The 11,796-nt window shown below is 46.8% G+C and overlaps 1 protein-coding gene across 4 annotated transcripts in view; it reads left to right on the top strand.

Moving 5' to 3' along the window:
- Dock8 (dedicator of cytokinesis 8) overlaps positions 1–1,045 on the top strand; it is a 199,835-nt gene extending 198,790 nt beyond the window's left edge. For 3 of the 4 annotated variants that reach the window (XM_028764022.1, XM_028764023.1, XM_028764024.1), the window contains one exon: positions 59–1,045. In XM_028764022.1, coding sequence (XP_028619855.1) covers positions 59–119 — 61 coding nt within the window. In that variant the 3' untranslated portion in view covers positions 120–1,045. The remainder of the gene's footprint in view (positions 1–58) is intronic. The other variant, XR_003710947.1, reaches the window with a different exon arrangement.
- Positions 1,046–11,796: the final 10,751 nt, after the last annotated feature.

The raw sequence follows: 11,796 nt of genomic DNA, 5'->3' as shown, positions 1-11,796 counted from the left end.
CTCTCTCTCTCTCTCTCTCTCTCTCTCTCTCTCTCTCTCTCTCTCTCCTGAATTTCAGGGACTCTTTCCACAGATCTAGTTTCAGGAAATGTGAAACCCAGTTGTCACAGGGCAGCTGAAAAAAGCCACCTTTGCTCGTGGTGACTGTGGGGCCCCATTACCTGGAAGGACTTGCTGGTACGTCAACAGCAGCCACCCAAGACTGACTCCACGGTCCCTGCCCAGCCAGTGCTCTGGAAACTTGGGGTCCATGACTACAGAATGATACCCAAGTGTATTGTGGACTATCTTGGCCATGCCAGGGGCGGGGGTGGGATGGGTAAATCAGGGGACAACTGTATTTATTAAAGTATTTTTCACAGTGCTGTAAAGCGAGGCCTAAGCTGTCTCTGCTAAGTGGCTGGTCACTGTCCTCCCAGAAAGTGACTTCTTCTGACCTATGTTTGAATTCCTAAGATAAACTCAAATTGTGGATGGAAGAGTGGAACACTGTCCAGCAGCCTAATCCGAGTGAATTTCACTCATCCCTTTGGTGAGAAGAAAAGATAAACTCCAGAAAAGTGAAACATTTTCCAACACATCTGTGAGAGAAAGTCTTACAGGAAGCCTCGCCTCATGCTGGCTGGGAATCTGGGAATAGATGGATCACTCCACAGCCTTTGGGCACCTCCTGCATTGCTGGACTGTGTGTCATCTAGTTATTTCTGCATTGTTGCTTCTGTTAAGCTGAGTGAGCCTACCTTCACCCAGGGGACAGTTGTATGAGACAGACAGTACTGGTCACCTGGCCACATAGCACCGACAGCACTCTCCAGAGCGGGAGCAGTTCTCCCAGGACGTTTTGCCGGTCTCCTGAACACTTGCTCTCACTGCCTCCTTTCTCTGGGATAAGGTGGTTTTTATACAAGGGTAATGACTCTGTCTTCATTTCAGAACGTTGTCCTCTGTGTACCACAAAATGTATGTTTTTGATTCTTTTTACGGTGCATTTTAGGAAAAAAGAAAAACAATGATTTGAGAATTAAATGATATATTTTTCATACAATCCATGACCTTAACTAATACTAAAGCTGAAATAAGAATGACAAGCAAACAAGGTGGTGCCGCACGCCTTTAACCTCAGCACTTGGGAGGCAGAGACAGGCGGATCTCTGAGTTTGAGGCCAGCCTGGTCTACAGAGCAAGTTCCAGGACAGCCAGATCAACACAGTGAGACCATGTCTCATAAATAAATAAATAAATAAATAAATAAATAAATAAATAAATAAATATCTGTGTAACTGTTGTCTGTGTCTCTGACAACTCAAAGTCCCTTGAAGCTTCAGAGACCCTGGTAGGAATGGCCTTAGTCAAGCAGTGCCCTCCAGAGTGGCCTCTAATGCAATCTTTCTAATGCTGTGACCCTTTAATACAGTTCCTCTTGTTGTGGTGACCCCCAACCATTTTGCCACTACCTCATAGCTATAATTTTGCTACTGTTATGTTAAATATTATATGCAGGATATCTGATATGTGATCCCTGTGAAAGGGTTTGTCAACACACAAAGGGGTCTCCACCCACAGGCTGAGAACCACTGCCCCAGAGGAAAACTCAGTAGGAATCCCCTGAAATGTTCCATTCTCCCTCCTTCAAGGGACACGTGTCACTGCCCCTAAGGATGTAAATGTGAATTTGTACGTACCTGACTGGGATGAGTAACTAGCTCGCAAGTTGGACGCTCTGGCTAACCTGAGCAGTCTTGGGGTTTTGCATGTGCTGTGTTCAAGAGCTTGGTCACAGTAGCTCTCACCTGAGCATCCTCTTGGCTCATTCATAGCTCTGGAAAGCTGAGGCTGCTTATGGTGGGCGGCCTTAGTTTTTCTCCATCTGGCCCTTTCCTTAGGGGCCCTCGGCTCCTCCATATTCTAGTCTCTAAAAGCAAATCAAACTCAGCTGACATTCAAGGAGAAAGCAGTTCATCTTTACCTCCTCAATGGGGGCATGGCAGAGTTTTGTTTTGTTTTGTTTTAATATTTGTTTTCAGTTGTGTGCACGTGAGAAGAGCATAGGGTCACATGAGTCTGGTGAGCTCAGGTTAGAAGCATCAGGCTCCCCTGGAGCTGGAATACCAGGAGGTTAGGAGTTAGCATGTAAGCACTGGGAAACAACCCCAGGTCCTCTGCAGGAGCAGCACATGGACTTAGCCTCTGAGCCATCTCATACACCCCATGTCAAATAATTTTCTAAACATAAAAAAAATAAACATTTAAAAAATCACAACAGTACACATATTTGTCATCCACCTGGAGAAAAGGTAAAGCTCCTTGCTGTTCAAGATGGCCAGTCCCTCCTAGAATACAAAGGTGACTAACATCAAGGAATATCTATAACCTAGTATTGCAGGGCAGTAGTTAGGTACTGCAGAACACCACATGGAATTCTGGGCAACGGATATATCTGCCTTGCTAATCTTTTTCAAGGAACAGAAAATTTCAAATAGATATTTTTTAAAATGTGTTTTGGAGTGAGGCATCATATAGCATTCCTTTCATTCTGGCACTTAGGAGGTAGAGGCAGGTGGATCTCTGTGAGTTCCAAGCCAACCAGAGCCATGTAGTCAGACCCTGTCTCAAACAACAAAAGTGGGTATTAGAACTTTTTGGCTTGTTCCATACACTGGTTCAGTAGTAGGATTGACTCAGATTCAGTTTAATTCAGAATCCACAGCACATCCTGGATCCATTGTTCATATTTCATGTCTCTTGGTTGGCATCATCTTTGGGTTTTCAACAGTGGTCCCTAAAAGTTTCGTCATGATGAAGCCCTGAGCCTCACAACCTCAAGTCACCAAGCCCTGCAAAGAAGAGAACCCCTGGGTCCCAGAATTCTTAGTGCGATTCCTTGAGTTCATACTAACCGAAGTGGCTTTTCTTTGAGCTAGAAGTGGGTGGGGTCAATACCATCACAGAACACAGATATTCTCAAGGAAACCAGTAGTCATCAGGGAGCCAGGGCAAAAAAGAAGAAGCAGTTAAATCAGAGGACTCACTAACAGGGCATTCTTTTTTAAAGCAAATGCAATCACCTTGTATGGAGGCCAGTATTTCCATGGAATTCATATACCTCTGCAACCACTGGCCTGGCAAGACGGGACCTAGGAGGAGTCATGCAGTACTGACAAATGAAGATTGGGGTCCCTGACCTGAAGAAGACTGGGGTCTAGAATAAATGGGGAGGTGTTGCTGCATTAGTAACTCATCTATTGCAGTGAGTTGCCATTTAAAAAAGAAATGATGCAAATTATCAGAAATCAGAACTAGAGAACTAGAGGTGAGTCAGGAATGGGAGAAGAGCAGGGAACAGGGAAACGGGATGAAAGAAAGATTTAAGGAGAACACAGCAAACATCAAAATCACAGTGCTTGCTCAGCGCTGGATTCCTAAGTGTCTGAATCATAGCATTCAACAAATGTTTGTGGCGCTCAAGGGGCCGAGTGCTGCCAGACTTCCATCTTGTGTAGCTGTGGGATAAAGAGCAGGGCATAAGAGAGGATAAGCAATAGCATCTATTGGCCCCAGAAAAGCTTCCCACTTACCAGCCTACCCCATGTCTCCCTATGCATGCAAGAGAATTGAGATTTCCTTTCCTGCCAGGCAGTGGTGGCACGCACCTTTAATCCCAGTACTTGGGAGGCAGATGGATCTCTAAGTTGGAGGCCAGTTTGGTCTACAGAGTGAGTTCCAAGACAGCCAGGGCTACACAGAGAACCTTGAAGAGAAGAAAAAGAAACATTTTTTTCCTTTCTTACTGTTTTCTCTGAACTACCCCATATCCTATCTTTAATCATTTTAAACCCAGCCTTCCAGAACCTGATTAAAAAGCAAAATATTGGATAGTTATAAAGTCCTCAGTTCTGAAGTTATAAGAAGAATGCAGCCTGACCTTGGTTGAAAACTCCATGCAAGTAGCTACCATTTCCTGTCCCAAGTCCTCAGTGCTTTCGTTATAGGTTTTGGGACCATCACTCTCTGGCATGTTGCTGATACCACCCCAGTTCCTACTTGGAGAAGTACTGTTTATTTTTTAAAAGCGTATTTTATGTGAGTATTTTGCCTTCGTGTATATATGTGCACCACGTGTGTGCCTGGTACCTCCAGAGGTCAAGAGAGGGCATTAGATCGCCCAGGTCTTGAGTCATGCATAGCTGTGGCCACTAGGTGGTTTCTGGGAACTGAATTCGAGTTCTGTGCAAGAGAAAAGTGCTCTTAACCGGAGCAGTCCAGGAGGACATGTGTGACATTAGCCTAAGAGCTCAATGGTTGTCACCTTTTTACTTACTATGTTCCCCTTGGGAACACACTGGGCAGCAAAGGTAAGGGGTAGCGATTTTCAAATGTTACAACCTTGAAAGATGCAGAGGAAAAACCAGCCAGCTCACCTCTGGCCCTTACCAGCTCTTTTCTGCAGAGAGATGATGTCACAGATAACTAACTGTCCCTTTACCCAACAAATTTCGGGTTACTGGTGAGACATTACAGTGTCTGCGTGAGCACCGAACGTCTTTGGACTAAGGAGCAGATGGCCTGGTTCCCTATTCTTCCTCTCCGTAGTCCTGCAAAGCTGACCAACTTGCTTAGGGATCTGAGCTTTGGAAATTTTTCACCGAGAAAGAGGAACCCTCCTTCCAAGCTGAGGAAATCCAATGAGATAATGAATGCATGAGAACCGGTTTTGGAAACTCAAAAGCGCTACCCAAAACGTAAGGCAACTCTACTAAAAACTGACACCTTGAGAAAGTTTAGAAGCCACCCCCACACGCAATGCATCCGGTGTCGCTGGTAACCTTGATCAAAAACGAGGCCAAAGGTGCCAGCAGGACAGAAGCCTGACTTACCAGAAATCAAATGCCTAGTCTGTCCCACTTGCCTTGCCAGCTTTTACAACCTGGCCAAGGCTAACAAGGTCCTCTGGGCAGAGGAAAGGGGAAGCAACAGAATGCGGAGGATGTATTGTACACATAACCAGAACCCGACTCGGCCTCCCGATGCACCACCTGCTCCCCCTGCTCCCCCTGCTCCCCCTGCTCCCCCTGCTCCCCCTGCTCCCCCTGCTCTCCCTGCTCCCCCTGCTCCCCCGGAAGTAAATACAGTACAATGTCGGCCCACCTGTATCCACCTCAGCTGGAAGCGCCCCCCTGAGGGAATCAAAGCCCACAGACTTCCACTTGAAACAAAGCCACTGGCCGGCAAGGTTCCCAGTTAATAATAGGAAGGCAAGCGAGGACTTGGCAGCCATGACGGATTTGCAATAATTAAAGTAACACTGCTGGTCAGAAGCCGGGCTTTGTCTGCAGCCTTCCCCGGGGGCACTCCTGGACTCTTGCTTTGCAGTTGGGGCCATGCGTGCCTCTGGACTTAGCATGTTAAGCAAACAGTTTCTTAAGAGGATTGCGTGGAATTCAGCAATTGATAAGAAACTCAATGGCGCTAATCCACCAAGAACTGAACCAAGGACTCTGTGGCAATAGCAGGTTTAAAAGTTTAGTCATGCTGGGCGGTGGTGGCGCACACCTTTAATCCCAGCACTTGGGAGGCAGAGGCAGGCAGATTTCTGAGTTCAAGGCCAGCCTGGTCTACAGAGTAAATTCCAGGACAGCTAGGACTACACAGAGAAACCCTGTCTTGAAAAAAAAAAAAAAAAAAGTTTAGTCATTCAAGTGCTTGCAGGGGTCCTAGTGGCCACGCGCAGAGTGGTTTGGGGGAGGTTTGAAAGGCGTTGCAGCCTGTGTCTTAGAAAGTGACTGGAAATTTAAAAAGGGAAACACCCCCGCTTCTCCCTCTCCCCCACCTCGCCAGGCCTCGCTTGGTCAAGAAAGCATTTAGGGCTTTCTTGTTGTTAAGCTTTGGGAATTGAAATTAATGTAGGAATCAAAGTAAAAACCTTGACAAGTGGGAGTGTTTCTAACATATCTTCCTGTGGCCCCTCCAAGTGGGCATCCAGAGCAGTTACCTAGACGTGTGCTTGGAAGGAAAGAGTGAAAGGAAGAGTGGGGGGAGGGGCTAGTGAGGACCCAGAGGAGAACCTGTACCCCAGGCAGGCTTGCTGGCACACAGGATCCAGGTGACAGCCAAAGGTCAACGTCTTTTCCATAAGTAGGAAACAAGAGCCCACCATGACCCATGAGAGGCCCTGCACCCTGAATCTTCTGTGGAAGGTTGGGGAAGGTACTGACTGGAGACAAGGAAGAGACCAAGAGAGAAAGAAAGGGGGCGCTGTGCACTGAGGGAAAGAGACAGGGCCTACTGAGACAGACTAGGAGCATAGAAGAAGGGGTATGGTCAAGAACATGGGGGAGCATGTGGTGGAAGTGGCAGATACCTTTAATCCCACACTCCAGAGGGAGAGGCATCTCTTGAATTTGAGGCCAGCCTGGCCTACAGAGTGAGTTCCAGGACACAGAACTACACAGAGATACCCTGTCTAGAAAACAACAAGAGACCATAGTGTTGAGAGGAGAAAGCACGCTGAGGACAGGGGTCAAGAGATAGAGAATCCTTGTAGGAATCCCTTCTCCTGAGGGCTGGAATCTGTCATCTCCCTTCCGGGAATGGAACCAAATCAAGTAAGTGGAACTAACCAGTTTCTGGCCCTTCTTCACTTAGCTATCCCTTGGAGTTAACTGGCCTTTCAGTGGAGGAATGCTTTCTTCTGGACTTCTGTGACACACTGGTGTTGTAAGCACGTGGGGATACACGTGAGCCAGCCAGCAACAACTGGGACCAAGTCCCCAGGCACAAGGAACAGCATGAATCAACGTCCTGTTCCCCTTAATCTCCAATTCCCACTTTAACCAGAATTAACAAGACACACCCTTATGTGACTTAAAGGAAGCAAGCCTTCTCTCCTAGGCCTCGGTTATCTCCCTACAGGTGCGAGCACTGTGCTGTGAGTTAATTACGGGCACTTAAAGACTGGTAAATAAAGCGAAGCTTTTCCATCCATGCGGCCTAACTTACAGCTGTGTGTAGACAGCCGCCCTACCCAAGGTCTTAGAAAAGGCAGCTACTTTTCTGATAAACCAGTTCTCCCATCCAAAGCCGTGGCTGGCTGGCCAACATGACCTCCAACAGTAAGACCTGGTCCTCGGTCCTGAGTCTCAACATCTTTCCACTTTCCTGAGATGTGGATGAAAGGTGGTTGCACCACATTATACATGTTGGTTGGTACCAAAGATCTCTGTAGCTCTCTTAGGATCTGCTGCCCCGGGGATTCTGAAAGTAAGAAACCAGAGGTGATGACTGCAAACACTTGCCTGCTCCTGCCTTGAATCAGGGTGGTCTTTGTAAACTCCCTTGGCCTGTAGAACTCAGTCAGGTGACACTGTGCCAGAAAAGGGTTTAAGATATCTGCCAGTTCTATGTGCAGGAAAGAGATTTGCCTATAAAGGCTGGTAAAGTAATTTGAGGCCTCAGTAGAAAATAGAAGTATAGAATGCCTTGTTTGAAAATTACTAACAATTTGAAGGCATTGCTGTCTTTAGACTTCTGTTGCTGTGATAAAATACCACTGACCAAAACCAAGTTAGGGAGGGAAGGGTTTCTTTTCTCTTACAACCCTCAGTTCATACCCCTGTCCTGAGTGAAGTCAGGCCAGGAACTCAAGGCAGAAGCCTGGGACTGAGGCAGAAACTGGAGAACTGCTTACTGGCTTGCGCAGCCTCCTTTTTATTTCAGTCCAGGTCAACCTGGTCAGGGGTGAGCTTGCTCTGTGCTAGACCCTCCTCTATCAATTAGCAATCAAGAAAAAATGCCCCCAGACTTGGCTATAGACAATTTAGTGCAGAGATTTTTCTCAGCTGAAGAGCCTCTTCCCCATCACCCTAGCTTCTGTCAGGTTGATCCAAAAATAACAAACAAACAAAAACAAAAAAACAAAAAAAAACCAAAAAAACCCAACCCACTTAGGACAAATGGCTACTGCACATTAAACCAAGCCAGGTCCTTTCTGACTGAGGACCCCATGCAGCTGTACACTAAACACATACACAACTGACCCTATTGGCCCAACATCAAAAGAGAGAATCCAGGCCTAACTATTCCAACCAACTTCGCCAGATGTCCGACATGTTAAGAGAAGTCATCTTGGATTTCCAGCCCCAGTGTAAAACCAACCAGGTGAGAAAGATAAAAACTTGGGGGTGGGGGTGGGGGTGGCTGTGGACCCATGGGACCAATAGAAGAAATACTCAGCTAAGTCCATCTTAGGTTGGAGAGCTATGAGCAAATAATCATTATTCAAGAAAAGCTTACTACTAAGTCTCTTCACGGCCAGTGGATATAAGAATTTGTAGTGAACACTCACCTACCATAGTCCAAGCCTTATGATAGTGTACCCCCACCCCCCTCTCCAGAGCCTTGCAACACTCCAGATTGTGATTCTTCTTTACAAGAGAGACCACTACAACGTAAAATTTAACCTGAGTCTGATTAATTAGAAGACCCGTAGAATATCCCTACATTGAAACAGGCGAGAGTCAGGGAAGGTGCTGCTCTTAGAGACTCTGTGTCCTTCTCCATTCTCTCACAAGCTTGCAGCCGAAATGTCAGAGCAAGGACCAGCAGCTGAAAAGCCCTAATGAGCATATCACATCTCAGCTCTGTGACCTTCAACCATACTGGTAACTAGATACCTATAGGTTTCCAATAATGAGGCTGGTGTTTTTTGTTTTGTTTTGTTTTTCTTTGATGCTAAGAAAATGTGATGTGGTTGGCTGGGGATCATCACATACCCCTCATTTATGTGTTCTCTCCACATAAACCTCAGCAATTTGTGGTCACCTGTGGGGGAAGTGCAGGGATGGTCTTGCCCCCAGAACAAGATTTAATTTCACCATTAGATTAAGATGGACTTAGTCAACTGGCTACAGAGACTCTCCGTGGGTGCCAACACCCGCACGTTATTATTAATATTCCTCACCAAGACTTCCTAAGAGGCATCAGGGAATGCTTGAGTATAGGATAGGTACTGCCTGTCTGTCTGATGACTGGCTGCCTGTTATAAGAGGTGACGAGGTCAGCCTTGAGATCAGGTTAATTGTGAATTGAATACAATAGTGGCATTGCCTTGATCCGAAGCTTGGCTTTTGGTGGGCAGGAAGGCAGTGTTCATGAACACTTACTCTGGTGTCAGATGTTCAACCTGACTCCTGCTTCTTACCAACTGTGATAGTTTGAATGTGAATGGGCAAACATGGTTCCCTACGGACCCTTTGGGGACATAGTTAATGGACAAACACTATTAGGGATATGTCTTTGAGAGTCATAGCCCACCTCTGCTTCTATGTCCAGCTCTGCTGAGACAGGACAAGCCTTGCCACCATCTCCCGTTGCCATGGAGAGAGATCCCCAATCCTCATGCCTTTCCTCTATAATGAGCAGTGAGCCTCTTCTCCCTGGAGTTGCCTCTCTCAGATATTTCTTCACAGTGCAGAGACAGATAACTAATACAGCAATGCCGGCCCAGTTAATGAATTTTGTGAGACTGAGTGTCTCACACATCTATAAAGAGCGATGCCCGAGAACTGACTGAAAAGAGACAGAGAACACATTCAGCAGGGGCAGGGCTTGTGAATGTCAGCTACTAGTTATTTGATGAACGAAGTAAGAGTCACGTTTTTTTCCGTCTGATCCCAGCCCTTCCCTGTACCATGTCTCTAAAGTGTGTGTGTGTGTGTGTGTGTGTATCCATCCTCCTGCTCTGGGGAACCTTGTTGGACTCTCTCACTACCTATTACCATTTTTTTTTTCCTCTTATCCCTACATGCCTTCCTTCCTCTCCTGAATCAGTTGAAAAGGTGTACTGGTTAGTTTTCCGTTAACCAAACACAAGCGGGAGTCATGCGGGAAGAGGGAATCTCACCTGAGAAAATCCCTCCATCAGACAGGCCTGTAGGCAAGTCTGTTCTTCATAAATAGTTGATGTGTACAGGGCGTGATCAGTTCACTCCCCCTGAGCAGATGGTCCTGGGTGGTTTAAGAAAGCAAGTTGAGCTAGCCATGGGGAGCAGGCCAATTAACAGTGTTTTTCCATAGTCTCTGCTTCAGTTGCTGCCTCCAGATTCCCACTTCCCTCACCGATGGACTGTGATCGGGACATGGAAGCCAAATAAACCTTTTCTTCAAGTTGCTTTCGGTCATGGTCTTCATCACACAACAAAAAGTAAAACAAGACAGCAGGGAAGACAGGAACCCAGGCACAGTGGTGGCAGGGTACCAGGGAAGCTCCAGGGCTACTGTCCCATCTCTGAAAATATCATTCTTTCCACAGCTTCTTACCTGGAGAAATCTCAGGGGTCTGATGTCTATATCAATCTTTTATTTTTAAATGTTTTTATGTGTATATTTTGCCTGAGTAGCATGTGCATGCCTGGTACCTCAAGAGGCCAGAAGAGAGTGCTGGAGCCCTCTTGAACTGGAGTTATAGGCAGCTATGATGTCACGGGGCTGGGAACCAAACGTAGGTCCTCTACAAGAGTAACGAGTAGTCTGAGCCGTCTTTCCAGAGACCTAGGCTAGGCATTGGGATCAGGTTCACTTTAGAGCGCAGGTGCAGTCTCAGGACTTGCCAGACAGAAATGGGGAGAGCACCAGGGTCCAAGCCAGACAGGACCACACAGTGAGACCCTGTCTCAAAACAATAGTAACAAGAAGTGCTCAAGGCTGGGTGTGGAGTTCTCAAGAAAGTCCTACCCTGGAGGGGCTGGAGAGCTCATTTTATGAGCTAACCTTAATGATGGGGACCACTATTCCTCAGTTGAAGGTAGGTATGCTGGTTAGTTTTTTGCAACTTGACACAAACTGGAGTCACCTAGGAGGAAGGGACCTTAATTAAGGGCTTACCTCCCTCAGATTGACCTGTGGGCATGTTTATGGGGCATTTTCTTGATTAATGACTGATGTGGGAGGGCCCAGCCCTCTGTGCATGGTCCACCTCTGACCATGGTGGTCCTGGGAGATAAAAGACCAGTGAATGTGAGCATGGAAGATAGCTAGTAAGCAGAGTGGCTTGACTTCAGCTCCTGCCTCCATGTCCCTTGTGTTCCTGTCCTGCCTTCCCTCATGATGGACAGTACACTGGAAGTGTAAGCCAAATAAACCTGTTCCTTCTGGGGCTGGCTATTACAGCAAGAGAGCAGCAAACCTGGACAGTAGGAAATTCCAGTATGGGGTAAAATAATAGGGCATATCCCTCTTTCTGTTGTTCCATGGGGTCCTTGGCTATGTCCTGGTATCACATGCATGATGGGAATGACCAAGTGTGCAAAGCACATGGCACAGAGATGCTGTTACAATGTCCCAAAGAATCATTGCTGATGGTTTGGGTCAGCCACATTGGTCCCAACTGGCTTGAGATAGCCTCCTTTTCTGGTATTTGAACAACCACATGATGTTTTCCTAATTACAGTTCTTCAGTTGCTTCAGCCTCTAGTCACAGTAGGATTTGCCTCAGTTTCCCCGTTGCTTATGTAACCTCCCTCAGGATCATCGCACCTTGGTCACCCTTGCAATGCACCCCAAGTTCAACTTAGTAAGATCAAAGGGACATGCCTGAGCATGGCACTAAGGAAACTGGCTTTGGCCCCTAAGATCAGACCCTTGGGTCTATCTTATAAAAACGTGGGAGACCATGTCAGCAGCAGTGGGCAGGAGCTGGAGACACAGGCCCACACTGTGTCTATAGCAGCCTGAGGAGTTCTTTGTGGATGCTCCCACACTCAGGAAAGGTCATGTGACTTCCCCCAAAGGAAAAAGCATTCA

The sequence above is a fragment of the Grammomys surdaster genome, unplaced genomic scaffold (genome assembly GCF_004785775.1).
Source record: "Grammomys surdaster isolate TR1022 unplaced genomic scaffold, NIH_TR_1.0 141, whole genome shotgun sequence".
In the NCBI taxonomy this organism is placed as follows: domain Eukaryota; kingdom Metazoa; phylum Chordata; class Mammalia; order Rodentia; family Muridae; genus Grammomys; species Grammomys surdaster.
Note: the sequence above shows the minus strand (reverse complement) of the source record. Positions and strands in the feature narration are given on the sequence as shown.